General features: G+C 36.7%; 1 protein-coding gene across 3 annotated transcripts in view; it reads left to right on the forward strand.

Annotated features, from left to right (window-relative positions):
* The window catches only part of WDHD1 (WD repeat and HMG-box DNA binding protein 1), a 69,427-nt gene that overhangs the window by 45,340 nt on the left and 6,560 nt on the right, over positions 1–17,527 (forward strand). The window contains exons 19-26 of one of the 3 annotated variants that reach the window (XM_067735053.1): positions 1,108–1,331; positions 1,416–1,534; positions 1,725–1,781; positions 4,232–4,275; positions 4,707–4,877; positions 5,501–5,631; positions 7,351–7,489; positions 10,395–11,213. In XM_067735053.1, the coding sequence (XP_067591154.1) occupies positions 1,108–1,331; positions 1,416–1,534; positions 1,725–1,781; positions 4,232–4,275; positions 4,707–4,877; positions 5,501–5,631; positions 7,351–7,489; positions 10,395–10,595 (1,086 nt within the window). In that variant the 3' untranslated portion in view covers positions 10,596–11,213. Of the gene's footprint in view, positions 1–1,107; positions 1,332–1,415; positions 1,535–1,724; positions 1,782–4,231; positions 4,276–4,706; positions 4,878–5,500; positions 5,632–7,350; positions 7,490–10,357; positions 11,214–17,527 lie in introns of those variants that run through there. The other 2 variants (XM_067735060.1, XM_067735065.1) reach the window with 2 other exon arrangements.

The raw sequence follows: 17,527 nt of genomic DNA on the forward strand, positions 1-17,527 counted from the left end.
ACTAGTAACCTTTTTATTTTCTACAACATATGTAAGGAAACATGTTTGATTTATTTACCATTTAGCCTTAGAGGAGCTTTTCCGCTGGAGTGCAGTGTTCCTCAGCAGGGTGCTAGTAGCATCCTGTTAGTTCTTTAGCATTCCTGCCCCCAGGCAAATGCCCATAGTTCCACCTAATTACTGGGAAAACCATACTACTTTCATTTCCAAATGCCCTCTGAGGCAGAGTACTGCCCTGATTGAGAAGTACTGCTTACAGATAAGCGATTCTGGAAAGCTTGAGAAGGACATGCAGGTAAATATCTAAAGCATCTATGCTGATGAATCAGACTTGACATGTCTAAGTAACAAAGTAATACTTCTGTGAATTATGAGACCTTTAGTAGTCTTCAAAATATTAGTTTTCCTCACATTGTACTTCAGTTGCCTCACTTTGAGTCGTCAAAATCCATACCAAAAGAAAAAGTCATGATAAATGAATGTTTTTCATTTTATATTGTAAGTATAAAAAATAGAGCAAGAAAAAGGAGGTTGTTTGCTAATTTGGAAGTTGTATAACTGTTTCTGGTAGTTAGAGATCATAGACAATCATACTTAAAAAGCTAATGGGTAAATCTATTTGCCCACCCACATTCACTTAGTAGCATTTGTGTGCCAATTCTAGGCAAAGTAATAACAAATCATTTACAATTTATTCTTTCTTTCACTTTGCTACCCTGTTCTGTGAGTGCAGGTGGTGGAATGGGCAGGAAAACAAATTTAGGAGAACCATTTTTGAATTTTTAAATAAATCTCTTACTCTCCTTGCAATCAATAACTTGAAATAATATGTCATATTTCATTGTTGATTGTGAAATGCACCAGTACTTTACTTATTTAAGTCACTAAGACAGAAAGAAATGCTTCCATTTAAACTGACTCACCATCAATTGTAAGATGGTTCTCAACTTCAGAGACAGATGTTAAAATGTGTAAAAATGTGCCTCTTAGAATCAGGGATACAATATCTAGAAAACTTTTCTCAGTTCTACTAGTAGTATCATTCTTTTATTTTTAAAAAGTTTTACTCAACATAATTTGACTTTTTTCCCCCTTTTTTTCCTTTAGCTTTCTTGTAAACTGGAGCGGGAATTTCGTTGTGTGGAACTCGCTGATCTAATGACTCAAAATGCTGTGAATTTAGCCATTAAATATGCTTCTCGTTCTCGGAGATTAATATTGGCCCAGAGACTTAGTGAACTGGCTGTAGAGAAAGCAGCAGAATCGGCAGCCACCCAAGCTGAAGAAGAGGAAGAAGAAGAAGAGGATTTCAAAAAAAAGTTGAATGCTGGGTAAGAAATGTTTGAGTTTTACCATCCTGAATATTGACTTGGTCTTTTTATAGCCCTTTATTGAATAATATCATTGTCTTTTAGTTACAGTAATACTCCTACAGAGTGGAGTCAGCCAAGGCTCAGAAATCAAGTTGAAGAAGATTCAGAGGATACTGGAGAAGCTGATGATATAGAAGAAAAACCAGAAATACATAAACATGGTAAGATAACATCTTGAAGGCAGTTGAAAGATGAGATGTGTCATGTGTGTGACTTCTCCCCTTTTACTTGGCTGAGGGAAATTGAATACCCATACTTTTTCAAGACATCTTTCCTGTCTGATTGTTGATTACAGAAGATGACTTTATCTTCCCATTTACATTGTATTGTTTTATCTTAATTATTCTGTAGGAGAAAACCCGTTTTTCAAAAGTGTAAATTCCTCTGATATGCCAGCTATTAAGTCAGGTAGGAAAATTTGGATTTTGTAATATTGAGAAAATTTTGAAGTAGTCTTTACAGTGATACATCTACTCAAATACACCTTACTCTTCAGGGCCTGTTTTGTTGTTGTTGTTTTTAATCAGAAATGTTTGTGAAACAGTGGTCATTTAACAAATACTTATTAAATGCCTATTTTGTATCTAGTATTTGCCTGGGGTGGGGGGCTACAGTGGTCAAGTAGACATGCATGTTTGATCCCTGAATAAACATTATAGTACCAGCTGGCTTTTAAAAGTATACATATATATATATGTTTGATTTTAATATACTTTTACATGTGTACAGATTATTGAAAGAGCATATAACAGGTAGCTGTAATCTAGTCAGTGGTGGGGGATGGTTTGGGACCCCAAGGAAGGCCTCATGGAATGTTTATTTATTTTATTTTATTTTATTTTTTATTTGTGGTATGCGGGCCTCTCACTGTTGTGGCCTCTCCCATTGTGGAGCACAGGCTCCGGAAGCGCAGGCTCAGCAGCCATGGCTCATGGGCCTAGCTGCTCTGCGGCATGTGGGATCTTCCCAGACCGGGGCACGAACCCGTGTCCCCTGCATCAGCAGGCCGACTCTCAACCACTGCGCCACCAGGGAAGCCCTATTTTACTTTTTAAATTTATTTTTGGCTGCACTGGGTCTTCATTGCTGTACGTGGGCTTTCTCTAGTTGCGGCGAGCGGGGGCTGCTCTTCATTGTGGTGCGCGGGCTTCTTATTGCGGTGGCTTCTCTTATTGTGGAGCACGGGCTCTAGGCCCGCGGGCTTCAATAGATGTGGCACACGGGCTTAGTAGTTGTGGCGCAGGGGCTTAGTTGCTCTGCAGCATGTGGGATCTTCCCAGACCAGGGCTGTAACCCGTGTCCCCTGCATTGGCAGGCAGATTCTTAACCACTGCGCCACCAGGGAAGCTGCCACGTGGAATGTTTAAAGCAGAGATCTAAAGGATGAATGAGTCAGCCAGGCAAAGGTGGGTGGGAGCAGAAGCAGAAGAAAAGCATGTGGGCTTAAGGAACAGCATGTGTGAAGACTAAAAGAGAGGCTTGAAGAGCACAGAGAGCAAAGAGGAAGTGGTGCTGAATGGTTTTGGAGCAATGAGCAGGAGCCAAACCTTGCAGATCCATGTAGGCCATGGTAGGATTTGGACCTTTATTCTGAGGTTGTTGGGAGGCTGTTGTAGGTTTTAATGAGGGGCAGAGTATGGCACACTGAAGAGGAGGACTGCGTATAAGGAGACTTCTGAGGTAGTCCCAAGTGAGATTGAATAGACTGGGGTGGTGGTGATTGCTGGTAGAAAGCATGGGAGGAATTGAAGAGGTGTTTCTGAAGATGATATAGAGAGGATGGAAGTTCAGGGTGTGAAGAATAACTGTCAGTTTCTGGCTTGAGTACTTGAGTGAATGATGGTGCCATTTACTGAGTCAGGAAACACTAGGAAAACGTGGGTTTAGATAGGAGGACGATGAATTACTATTGGCTGTTCAGGAAAGTAGGATCTCTGGGATGGAGATATAAAGTGAAAACTGTTGACATAAGTATAGCAGTTTAAACCATGGGTATGGGTGAGTGAGCACTGGCGGAGGATCAAAGTGAGGAGAAAAATGAGGTTAGGCCTAGAGAGGAGGAGGACAAACCATCAAAAGAAAGTGAGGAAGGAGGTAAGCCAGGGAATGCAGTATCTCAGAAGTCAAAGGGGAGATAGTTATCAAGAAGAAAGGAACACTCCGCTATGTGGAATGCTGTTGAGAGGTCACACAAGGTGATGGCTGGAAAAGATCCACCAGTTTTGGCTGCATAGGGTTTACTGAGTTCTTAGCAAGAGCAGATTCTGCAGGGTAGTAGGGCTGGAAGCCATGTATTGGATGGAGGAGCATGTGAATAGTGAGGAAATGAGAATAGCTGTGTAGACAACTCTTGAGAAATTTGGCTGCTTAGGGGAGGTGAGGGAAAATTATGTGGGGGGCGAGAAGGGGATGTGGCAGAGAGCGTGTTTGGTTTTTGTTTCTTTAAGTTGGGAAACTTGAGCCAATAAAGAAGGAAAAGTCAAAGATGACACGTGTAGCCATTGATAACACAGGTTTCTTGAAAAGCAGGAGTGGGTGGGATCTAGAGCATTTGTAGAGGAATTATTAACTAGCTAAAATAAGGCACCATTCTTCCCTGGTAACAGGAGAAAAGAAGAGATCTCTACATATTGTATCTGTCTATTTCATAGTGGCAAATTGGGATAGTTCCCATCATCTAATAGCTTTTATTTTGTCTTAGAAATAGGAAGGAGGTCATATATAGTTATTTATAGTTTTAAAGTTGCAAAGTACATTATTTTCATATAATACAGATTAAAATATTCCATAATTCTTATAGAAGTCATAAGTCTTCTGAGTTTTACCACTATTAAGTGAGGGTTTCTTTCTTATGAAAGGTGCAGTTACCTCTAGCAACCAAGGACGAATAAACCCCTTCAAGGTAAACTCTTTCCAGTGATGTTTTCTATTATTTAAATACATTTCCATACAAAGAAATATTTCCAAACTACCAGACGACCCTCCCCAGACTTAAGAGGCATTAAAGACTGCAACAGATTAAATTTTAAAATATTTAAATAAGTAAATATTTTAAAATAAACAAAGATGAAAGCAGCACTAGTTCCTGCTTGGACCAGGAGTTACATTTTCTACTTATCTTCTGAGAACCTACAGTTTTGAAGGTTTTCAGAACTTGGGGATGTGGTATTTGGGAATATGCGCATCAGTCTTAATTTGGATTATACCAAATATATTCATTTCCGAAGGTGAGACTACAATACAAACTTAACAGAAATTTAAAGGAAAAATAAATCTCTTGGCATTTTTTTTCCTGCTTTAAACATTAAATGCTAATATTAGTTTGCTTTGTAGGTATCAGGCAATTCCAAAGAGCCATCCATTTCAGTGAATTCAGTGCGTTCAACTAATATTTTAGACAATATGAACAAATCATCCAAGAAATCTACTGCACTTAATCGAGCTACAAATTATGAAAAGTCTCCAGTTATAAAGCCTCTGGTTCCAAAACCAAAGTCTAAGCAGGTATGATTTCACCTGCCCCCATCTGCAGTACACAACTCATAGTCTGTTTGTCTTACTTTAGTTTTGTTCACTCTTTCGGGTATGAGACAGGAGGCTCCAGTTGTTTATAAATGATTGTCTAGTGAGGGCAATGGTTCTCAATTCTGGTTTTGCATCAGAATCACTTTTTAAAAATATGTAGACCCAGGACAGGGACTCATGCATCTATCTGTATTTTTTTTCATTTTCCAGATGGTTCTGATGCATGTCCCTATTTAACGACAGCTGGTTTAGTACCTAGCCCTAATCTTTCCTTGTTTTGTATTCTGATTTTGCCTCCCAGATTGTGTCCCAGTTTTGGTATTTTATCACAGATTTGTCATCAGTAAAATAGACCTATCATTTGTAATTTCCATTTCATATAATTTTATTCATCTAGAATACATGAAATTTGAGGTACAGTTTTTTTGGGTTTTGTGTGTGTGTTTATACATGTTTATTTTCAACAGAGAACCTCTTGGGACTTTACATGTTGGTGTAAGAATTCTAAATAATTATATTTCTCCACATTTTTCAAAATTCGCTTGTAACATATAAAATCATACTAGATTTTGTTGCGGTGTTCATTATGTTTGTTTTTACAGGCATCTGCAGCATCCTTCTTCCGGAAAAGAACTTCCCAAGCTGATAGGACTGAGGAAGTAAAAGAAGAAAATCCTAAAAATCCATCATCTGAAACCCCAGCTATGTGTCCTCAAAACACTGAAAACCAAAGGTCAGTACGTAGAGAAATTTAGTGGTCTCAAGATGTAGTATTCCAGTAAAAGGCATACAGAAGTAGCAATACAAAATTATGTGGCCCTATTATTCATTCATGTAGATAATACATTGGCACGGGTAGTAGGCATTCTGAACACTTGTAACTTTAGGGAAGCCACAAATATTGATTAATGTCTATTTATATTACTTATTAAAGTATGCTTTGATAAACTGCATACATGTTTTAAATTGTGGATACGTTTTGCTGGGACACTATATTTTATAATTAGTTCATTTTTTCATTTGTTTGTTTTCAAATCGTTAGTATAGTTACATGGGAGAAACACAGTCAAAAGATAGAAAGAGATTTGTGATGAAGAGTAAATCTTTTCCCTACCCACCCAGTTTCCCCTCCACAAATAGTCACTGCACAAGTTTCTTATGTAGCCTTCTGGAAATATCCTATGCATGTACACTTAGATTTATCTGTTTTTTTTTAGTTTTACAGAAATGGTAGTGTACTCATTGTTCTGTGCCTTATTTTTTTCATTTAATAGCTTTTGCAGATGATTTCTTATTACTACATGAAGAGTTTCTTTAATCTTTTTACTTCCATTGAATGGCTATACCATAATTTATTTAGTTCTCTACTGGTGGACAAAAGGTAGTTGCTGGTCTTTTGCTAGTACAAATAGTAGTACAGTGAATAACTTTATATGAATATTATATACCTATAGCTGTAAGATGGATTCCTGTATGATTCAAGCTAATGTACAATTGTAATTTCGATAGATACTGCAAAATTGTTCTGCATGGATGTTGTATTATTTTATACACCCCCAGCAATATGAGAGTTCCTATTTGTCCATATCCTGTTTGTCCACCAACTCCTTGTTACCAAATTTCTTGATCTCTTGTATGTTAGATTTATTTAAAATACATCAGCTAAATTGAAAAAGTCACTGTTTCATTTTTAGTGTTATGTATCTCATTTAACCAATATCTGATGTTAACCAATTTAATTTGAAGGGATAGCTGTGGTTTTTATTTTTTCCTATTTTCTGAATTTAATTTAGATATTAAACAGTGAAATTTTTATTTAAGAAGATTCCATTTTTTATACTATCAACAGGCTATACAGAAACAAAGTGCTCAGTAAATATTAAATGTTTGCATTAAATCTTCACTTGTGACCTAAAGACAGTTTGTGTCAGAACTGAAATCTAATGAAACTGACAAGTATGCTGTGTCCATGCTTTACATAATAATGGTACAAGAAAGGACCCACACTCTCAGGTCAGCTGTGAGGGCAGGGGTGAGGAGCTTGAGAGAAGTCATGATGATTTCCAATAGCTGGTTTGGGAAATGGAGAAAGGCTACCAAAGATACATGGAAGGGTTATATTGGGCTAGAGGGGCGAAGTAGGATTGGAGACCTTGAGCCTGTCAACATTCATAAAAGAGTTGAAAGTTCAGAGTTTTGCTGCACTTGGAAAATACAAATGTGAGTAATCCCTTTGAATTGATCTTATAAAGGATTTTTTCAGCTCATTATTCCTGCAGTCTCTAGGCAGTTTTAAGTAATATGTAATTATGAATATTAACAAGTGTAATTAACTGTGTCTCTCTTACTTTATATATAGGTATGCTAATGGTTAATCACTAACCTGAAAAATCATGAAGCAGTTTTAAGACTGTCTTAATTATAAAATTTTTTTACATAACTGCTATTTTAGGCCAAAGACCGGGTTCCAGATGTGGCTGGAAGAAAACAGATGTAATATTTTGTCTGACAATCCTGACTTTTCAGATGAAGCAGACATAATAAAAGAAGGAATGGTTCGATTTAGAGTATTGTCAACTGAAGAAAGGAAGGTAAGTAAGGATAATTGTATTGAGAATGAGACTTTAGTGAATTCCCAGGGTTTTTTTTTTTTTTTTTTTTATTGGGGTATAGTTGTTTTACAATGTTGTGTTAGTTTCTACTGTACAGCAAAGTGGAGTTCCCTGTGCTATACAGCAGATTCTTATTCGTTATCTATTTTATACATATTAGTGTATATATATCAATCCCAATCTCCCAATTCATCCCCCCGCCCTCACTTTCCCCACTTGCTGTCCATACATTTGTTCTCTACATCTGTGTCTCTATTTCTGCCTTGCACACCAGTTCATCTGTACCATTTTTCCAGGTTCCACATATATGCATTAATATACGATATTTGTTCTTCTCTTTCTGACTTACTTCACTCTGTATGACAATCTCTAGGTCCATCCACGTCTCTATAAATAACCCAATTTCATTCGTTTTTATGGTTGAGTAATATTCCATTGTATATAAGTACCACATCTTCTTTATCCATTCCTCTGTTGATGGACACTTAGGTTGCTTCCATGTCCTGGCTATTGTAAATAGTGCTGCAGTGAACATTGGGGTGCATGTGTCTTTTTGAATTAGAGTTTTCTCTGGGTATATGCCCAGTAGTGGGATTGCTGGGTCATATGGTAATTCTATTTTTAATTTTTTAAGGAACCTCCATACTGTTCTCCATAGTGGCTGTGTCAGTTTACATTCCCACCAACAGTGCAAGAGGGTTCCCTTTTCTCCACACCCTCTCTGGCATTTATTGTTTATAGATTTTCTGATGATGCCCATTCTAACCTGTGTGAGGTGATACATCATTGTAGTTTTGATTTGCATTTCTCTAATAATTAGTGATGCTGAGCAGCTTTTCATGTGCTTCTTGGCAATCTGTATGTCTTCTTTGGAGAAATGTCTATTTAGGTCTTCTGCCCATTTTTTGATTGGGTTGTTTGTTTTTTTGATATTGAGTTGCATGAGCTGTTTATATATTTTGGAGATTAATCCTTTGATTGTCCGTTGATTCATTTGCAAATATTTTCTCCCATTCTGAGGATTGTCTTTTTGTCTTGTTTATAGTTTCCTTTGCTATACAAAAGCTTTTAAGATTCATTAGGTCCCATTTGTAAGGATAATTGTACTGAGATGGCGACTTCAGTGATTTCCCAGGTTTTAAAAATTCTTAAAGAAAGTGCCTTTTTCTGTTTTTAGAAATTGAATACATTCTGATAAACTCTTGGTGGAGAGGAAATACAACAAGCAAAATGTCAGCTTTGAACCTATGGATATGTAATAATTATTATTTAGTGCTGATGGTTAATTTTTTGGCAGATGTACTGCTTACATCTGTATAAGTTTCTGCATATTGTAAGTTAGGGGAATACCCGAAGAAAAAGTGCATTACTTATCAAAAGCAAAAAAGATTAATAAGTAAAAATGAAATTAATTCACATTTTTGGACTACTACTCTAAAGTCCTTGTAAGCAGAATTTCTTAAAATGCTGTTTACTTACACATTGAATACTAAATGAGAATACTGCTTTGAGGGGAAAAATCTGGTGTTCTGTTCATGTGGAAATTAGGACAGGTGGCTTGTACCTATTGCTCCTCATGTCAGTTTCTGCCATGTGAAAGAAGGCTAAGAGCAGCTTTCTTTTGCAAGGGGAAGGATTGTGTGTGTTGTATCAATAAATCTCAGACTTCCCTTCCCTAGGAATGACTGCGTGCAGCATGGGCACCTTGTGACATAGTTACTTACCTTGATAAGCTGGTTTTTACGAATAAAACTAATGCAAAATTAGGAAGCTAGAAACTGGTCTTACCACCTCTAGCCTCCTTTAGAATCTCATTAGCATCTTTGTATTTCTCATTTTTTATAAGTATTTATAAAAGGATAAAAATTGTAAAGAATTAGATAAAATGGCATCTGAATGAATAAGACCTTATTAGGAAAAGAGGAAGAGATTTGGCAAAAGTTGTGATTGTGTTCTTGAATACTTAAAAATGTAATCAATATTTTTAGTGTAAAGCTTAAACATTTCTTAAATCCAGTCTGTTAATGTGAAAAATACTACAGGTCAAATGGTCCCATTTCAACAACAATGACTAGGAAGGAAAATAAAGTAGGAGGAGGAGGAATTGTTATAGATTAAAAGAGGTTTAAGAGGTAAATGAAATGAGTGAAGCTTGTTAGGTTCTTGCTTAGTGAGTAGAAACCAATCCCAAAAGCGTGTATACCGTATATAACGTTCCTGATATGACAAAGTGATGGGGATGAAGAACAGAGAACTGATTGCCAGGGGTTAGGGCCTGGGAGAGGAGTGGGGTGGGGCAACATGTGGAATCCTCATGCTTATGGAACTACTGTTCTGTATCCTGAATGTGGTGGTAAATACACAGCCTACAATAGAATTATACACACACACACACACACACACACACACACACACAAACAAGTAGAAATAAAAAAGGGGATTTTATCAATGTCAATATCCTAGTTGTAATAGCGCACTACAGTTTTGCAAGATGCAACCATTGAGGGAAACTGAGTAAAGGGAACACGGTGGCTTTCTGTATTATTTCCTACAACTGCATGGAAATCTATAATAATCTTAAAAGGTTTTCTTTCTAAAAAAGTACCTGCAGTTATAGTGTTTTGCACTTAATATGCTTAAATACAAGCAGAGTTTAGATTTAAATATTATAGAGGTAGAATGTAAATTTTTTAACGTGCCCTGCAATTAAGTAATAAAAGATTTGTTTAAAAAAAAAAGAACCCTTAATGATTAGTTTAACAATTCAAATGCTAATTATGCTGCTTTACATAAAGGAATGTTGCCTGCAAAAGTAACGAAATCATGTCCTTCCTATTTCTTTGTTAGTGCCTAAAAACTTTTCTCCTGCAATATTTTTATAAAGGCATGGGCTGCCAAGGCCAAAGGAGGAACTGCAAGTGATGGAGCTGAAGAAAAGAAACGAAAACGTGTGGTCGATGATAGTCACGAAACTGAAAACCAGAAAGAAAAAACGAAGGAGAATCTGAATTTGCCTAAAAAGCAAAAACCTTTAGATCTTTCTACGAATCAGAAACTGTCAGCTTTTGCATTTAATCAGGAATAGAGTAAGGAAGTGTACTTAGGAAAGTAATGGATTTTTTACTCATCTTTGATGAATCTAGACCTTTTAAAAAAAATCTTTAGGAAACTCTTTATATATTTTTAAAAGAGTTTAAAGACTGCTATTTGTCTTTATAAGATACTGTAGTAATTCTATTGGTGTAGGTAGCAGGGCATCTGTAAAAACTATCATCTCTTCAGATTGCTCTGCCCCCAAATGGAGGGCCATTCAGAAGCATTGTGGTCATGGTCACTGACTGGAGGCCACTGTCATGTCCCATTGGAAGCTGATTTGTTTTTGTTTCTTACCTTAAAAATCATCAAAGCCAAGGTCTTAAAACCTCTGAACATTGAAGTACCTTGTAGGGTTTTCCTTCTTTGGTTCACGTCATGTACTGGGAAGTACTACAAAAGTCCTCTTCCCAAGTGTGCTACCATAGACTGCTCTCTATGTCTATACTGGCCCCAGGGGACCATGTTTTTTTTTTTTTAGTATGGGCCCTAAACATGTAAATAATTTTGTAGATGAGACCTTTTGTTTGTTTTGGCAGTTTCTTCATATATTACCTTTAATTATTTGTGTAGCCTTTTTTTTAAAATAAAATTTTTTCACATTTCCATATTTAGCTTGATATGGTCTTCACATTGTATTTCCATGAAATGGAAGTATTTCTAGAAAATATATTTTATATTTATTACCGTAATTTCTACCACCCCCCATCCTATTACACAGTATACACACAGAAGAGAATTGAAGATACTGTTTTGATAGCATTACAGCCCAGCACGTAATGTGCTCCTTGTAAGCTACTCTGGTTATCAGCATCAGCAGTGCTTTTCTGAGCAAGTCTTTGAAGCCTTGATAAGAGAGTGGTTGAAGAGTAATGGAAAGTGTTTAACTCCTCTTTTATTTTGAACAAACAAGATTTAATTAAGTAGTTCATACATTTTTTGGTTAGTATTCTAAGCAGAACTTAATACAAATGCAGCCACTTAATGAGGGCAAAGTACAAGGGGTGAGGTTGGGGTAGAGGGATAGTAGTAAAATAAAATCAGGTGGCTCAAAATCTAGGGTAGTTTTATAGGTTGGAAGGAACAAAATATGTTGAAAATTTAGTTGTATAGGAGCCAAAGGATATTCCTTGTCTCATGATGATTAAGGTTGCGAAGGAATACATTTCTGATTTTTTAGTTAGTAGCTGGTATTGAGAAACATTGTAGCATAGAGGTTAGGAGCACAGATTTCAAAGCCGGACTACCTGGGCTCAAAGGACCACTGCAATACTACCAGCTAAATAACCTTGGGTAAGTTCTAGCCTTTGTCCACTCATCTGTAAAATGGGTATATTAATAGTAACTACTTTAGAGGGTTGTTCTGAGAATTAAATGAGGTAAAAGCACTTACCTGGCACATGGTAATGTTTTATATACATATCAGCTATTGTTACTATGCTGTTGGCTGGTTCATCTTGCTTTGTCATTAGGTTTGATTCTGAATTAATTATGTATGAATTAATTTTGATTTCAAGATCCTGAAGGAAAAGTTTATTTATATTACTTTGGAAAGCATGTTTATAGACATGTATTTTGTTTTTACTTCCTCAACTTGCTTATTACCACAGTGTATAATACTTAAGGATATAATCCTTGAGTGTTATATTTCAGATCCATAGGAACCTGATAACACCAAGGATTTTCAAAAGGTTTTTTCTTTCTTTTGTTCCTTTGACCACGCCGTGCGGCATGCAGGATCTTAGTTCCCCGACCAGGGATCGAACCCATACCCCCTGGAGTGGAAGTGTGGAGTCTTAACCACTGGACCACCGGGAAGTCCCTGCAAAAGGTTTTTTTAATCTCCTACTTTTGTTTGGTTGAAGGAAGGTTTTTGTATTGACCTGGTTTAACTTACAAATCAGAACTTTGAAACCAAGAAATATCATACTTATTCCTTTTCTATATAATATTAAACTTCTTTTAAGAAAAAAAAATCTTTGGGACTTCCCTGGTGGTCCAGTGGGCAAGACTGCACACTCCCAATGCAGGGGGCCTGAGTTCAATCCCTGGTTGGGGAACTGAATCCCACATGCTGCAACCAAGAGTTCACATGCTGCAACTAAAATCTGGTGCAGCCAAATAAATAAATGTTAAAAAAAAATTCCCCCAAAGTACCCTTTTTAGCCTTCCCCCCCGCCAAATCTAGGATTAATCAAGAATGTTGAATTGGGACTTCCCTGGTGGTTCAGTGGTTAAGAATCCGCCTACCAATGAAGGGGGCACATGTTCGAGCCCTGGTCTGGGAAGATCCACATGCCATGGAGTAACTAAGCCCTTGCACCACAACTACTGAGCCTGCGCTCTAGAGCCCATGAGCCACAACTACTGAGCCCGTGTGCTACAGCTACTGAAGCCCGTGCGCCTAGAGCCAGTGCTCTGCAGCAAGAGAAGCCACTGCAGTGAGAAGCCCGTGCACTGCATCAAAGAGTAGCCCCCACTCACCACAGCTAGAGAAAGCCTGCATGCAGCAACAAAGACCCAACGATGAAGACCCAATGCAGCCAAAAATAAACAAACAAAATATTTTTTTAAAAAAGAATATTGAATTGTATTTAATTATTAGAAGTATATACTTTTTAATACAAGAAAGAGTGAGGAAGAACATCATCCCTAATCCTAATATCCAGAGATAACCACTGTTAACATTTTAGTGTATGTCATTAGGCGTTTTTCTGTATATGTGTTTTTTGTTTTTTGTTACATAGGTGTGCAGTCCAAATTCATGCTGAGTAGAGGCGTAAAGGAAAAAACAAAACAACTCAAGCCTGCAGTTTAAAGTGTGGCCTTTTGCTTGTAGTGTTCCTGTAATTGACACCAATTTCTACCTACTCTGCAGCTGTGTCATAAAGGGCAAAAACGTATGGAGTAGAAAGTAAACATAATGGAATCAGAAAGCCAAAAGTTGGTTCTTTGAAAGACTGATAAATTAGAAAAATATCTGACAAGATTAATCATGATACAAAGAGAAAAGCATGAATAAGTAATATTAGGAATGAAAAGGAAATTATTAACTACAAAAACAGTACAGATTTTTTAAAGGTACGAGGCTTATGATGGTCAGTTTTGTGTGTCAACTGGCTAGGCTACAGATGTTATTCAGTCAAACACCAACCTATGTGTTGCTGTGAAGGTATTTTATAGATTGTCTTAAAGTTCATAATCAGTTGACTTTAAGTAAGAGATTATCCTAGATAGTCTGCGTGGTCCCAACTCAATCAGTTGAAAGGCCTTAAGAGCAGAACTGATACTTCCCTGAGGGAGAAGAAGATACCACACCTGTAGATCGCAGCTTCCACTCAGGCCTTGAGATTTTTCAGTCTGCCTTTCCTGAAGGTCTCCCCTATGGTTTGGGATTTCAGACCTGCCTTCCAGCCTCCATAATCATGTGAGTCAATTTCTTGCAATAAATCAATATATATATTCCTACCGGTTCTGTTTCTCCAGTTGAACACTGACTAATTCGAGACTTTTAAACAGCTTTCTGACAGTAAGTTGGGAAATTCTGATGAAATGAACAAGTTTCTACAAAAAAGACTAAAATACTTAGGAATAAATTTAACAAGTGCAAAACTTATTCTTTGAACTATAAAACATTGTTGAAAGACATACAAGAAGACCCAAATAAATGGAAAGATCCTGTGTTTAGGGAGCAGAAGACTTACTAGTGTTAAGATGGCAATACCCCCCAAACTGATCCACAGATTCAATGCTATCCTATCAAAACCCCAGCTGGCTTCTTTGTAGAAAATGACAAGCTAATCCAAATGTTCATATAGAAAATCAAGGGACTTGGAATAGCCAAAATAATATTGAAAAAGAACAAGTTAGAGGATTCATACTTCCCAATTTAAAAACTACAAAGCTATATTAATCAAGACAGTGTGGTACTGGCCTGAGAATAGACCTACAGATCAATGGAATGGAGAGTCCAGGAATAAACTCTCACACTTAGAGTCAGTTGATTTTTGACAAGGTGCCAGGGCAAGTAAATGGGGAGAGGATAGTCTTTTCCACAAACGGTGCTGGGACAACTGGAAACATGCAAAAGAATGAAGTTGGACCCCTCTCTCACACCATATAAAAAAATCCCAGCTGTATCAAGACATAAATGTAAACTAAAACTACAAGTCTTAGAAGAAAACATAGGTGTAAATCTTTGTGACCTTGGACTAAGTAATGGTTTCTTAGGTATAGCACCAGAAGCACAAGCAAAATAGGTGAAGTCAACATCATCAAAATTAAAAATGTTTGTGCTTCAAAGAACACCATCAAGAACGTGCAAAAAACAAGCCACAGAAAGGGAAAGGTTTTTTGGAAATCATATATCTGATAAGGAACTTGTAACTAAAATGTATCAACAACTCTTAAATACATCAACGTTTCTCCAAAATACAATATACAAATGGCCAATCCTCACGTGAAAAGATACTCAAGATCCTTAGGCATCAGGAAAATGCAAATCAAATCACAAAGAGATACAACTTCACATCCACTAGGATGGCTATAATGAAAAAGATGGACAATAACAAGTGTTGCTGAGGATGTGGAGAAATTGGAACCCTCAGACTTTACTGGTAGGATGTAAAATGGTGGTTTGGCAGTTCTTCAAAAGGTTAAACACAGAGTTATCAAATGACCCAGCATTTCCACAACTAGGTATAAACCCAAGAGTAATAAAAACATGTCCACACAAAAACTTGTACATGATTGTTCAGAGCACCGTTAATCTATAATAGCCAAAAAGTTAAAACAACCCAAATGTCCATCAAGTGACGAATGGATAAACAAAAGTGGTATGTCCATACAACGGAATATTATTTGTTAATAAAAAGAAATGAAGTACTGATACATGTTACAACATGGACAAACCATGAAAACATGCTAAGTGAAAGAAGCCAGTCACAAAAGATGATATTTTATATGACTTCATTTCTATGAAATGTCCAGACTAGGCAAATCTATAGAGACAGAAAGTAGATTGGTAGTTGCCTTGGGCTGGAGGTTAAGAGGAAAGGGTGGGTGGCTGACTGCAGGGTTTCTTTTTGGAGTGACAAAAATATTCCGGAATTGGATAGTGGCAGTGATTGCACAACTCTAAATTTACTAAAAACCACTGAATTGTACACTTTAAGTGGATGAACATATGGTATGTGAATTATGTCTCTATAAAGTTGTTATAAAAAAACTGAATCAAGGTACAAACTTCCAGTTGCAAAATAAATGAGTCATGGGTATGAAATGTACAGTGTGAAGAATGTTGTCAATAATTGTGTAATATCTTTGATGATAGATCATAACTAGATTTATGTGATCATTTTGAAATGTATAAAAATATCAAACCACCACGTTGTGTTAATGGGAACCAACAAAGTATTGTAGGTCAATTATACTTCAAAACAAACAAACTTATAGACAAAGAGATCAGATTTGTGGTTACCAGAGGCAGGGGTGGAAGGGAGGGGAATTGGATGAAGACAGTCAAAAGGTACAAACTTCTAGCTGTAAGATACAAATAAGTACTAGGGATGTAAAGTACAACATGATATATATAATTAACACTGCTATATGTTATATCAATATATGGAAGTTAAGAGAGTAAATCCTGAGTTCTCATCACAAGAAAAATATTTAATTTCTTTAATTTTTTATCTATATGAGATGATGGATATCCATTGAACTTATTGTGATAATTACTTCGTGTTGTAAGTCAAATCATTGGTTTTTTTTGTTTTAATTTATATTTTTATTTTTGGCTGGTTGGGTCTTAGTTGCTGCACGCAAGCTTTCTCTAGTTGCAGTGAGTGGGGGCTACTCTTCATCGCAGTGCGCAGGCTTCTCATTGTGATTGCTTCTCTTGTTGCGGAGCACAGGCTCTAGGTGCACGGGCTGCAGTAGTTGTGGCACACAGGCTCAGAGTTGTGGCTCGCGGGCTCTAGAGTGCAGGCTCAGTAGTTGTGGCTCACGGGCTTAGTTGGTCCACGGCATGTGGAATCTTCCTGGACCAGGGCTCGAATCCATGTCCCCCGCATTGGCAGGCGGATTCTTATCCACTGCGCCACCAGGGAAGTCCAAAATCATTATGTTTTACACCTTAAACGTATACACTACTGTACATCAGTTATGTCTCAGTAAAACTGGAAGAAAAAAACTGACTCAGAGAAATAGAAAATCAGAATAGTCTATAACCAATTTTAAAAATTAGTCTATATTTAAAATTCTGGGTGAAGAGTCAAGTTCTATCACAGTCAAGTAAAAGTTATAATCTTCTACAAATTATCTAGTATAGCAGCTGTCATAACCTTGATGTTGAAACCTGACAAGGTTAGTTTTAAGAAGGAAAATTTTAAACCAATCTCACTCATGAACATAGAAGAAAACTCCTAAGTAAAAATTTTAGTAGACCAGATCCAACATTGTATTAAAAAAGATACTATTTAGTTACCCCATTGACTTAATCACAAGAATACAACATTGGTCTAACATTAGAAAGTCAGTTAATGTTGATTAAAGAACAAAAAGTGTCTTGCATAAAGCATGTATCTTGTTTAAAGGGATTTGTGCATTCTGGTTTTTTCTGACACTGTATGGAATTAACTTTGTATGTTACTGAACCATTTCACCCAAGGGCTCATAAACACATTAATGTATTTTTATAATGAGGGTAATAATATAAGCATAAATTTAAACTACTGCCAAACTTTTTTAAAAAGAGAAGAATGCTATTGTTCTTTTAGTTGTAAATTGTATTTCATTTAATAGACCTCTGTCTGCTGTTTTCTCCGGGTATATTTTTCTGTCGGATTGTATGTGTCTCTATTATATCAATAATTGTAGATGCTTGTTGATCTCACCAAGAGACCCAGGTTTTCAAGGTCAAGAGCT

Source organism: Pseudorca crassidens, chromosome 1 (assembly GCF_039906515.1).
Source record: "Pseudorca crassidens isolate mPseCra1 chromosome 1, mPseCra1.hap1, whole genome shotgun sequence".
NCBI classification, from domain to species: domain Eukaryota; kingdom Metazoa; phylum Chordata; class Mammalia; order Artiodactyla; family Delphinidae; genus Pseudorca; species Pseudorca crassidens.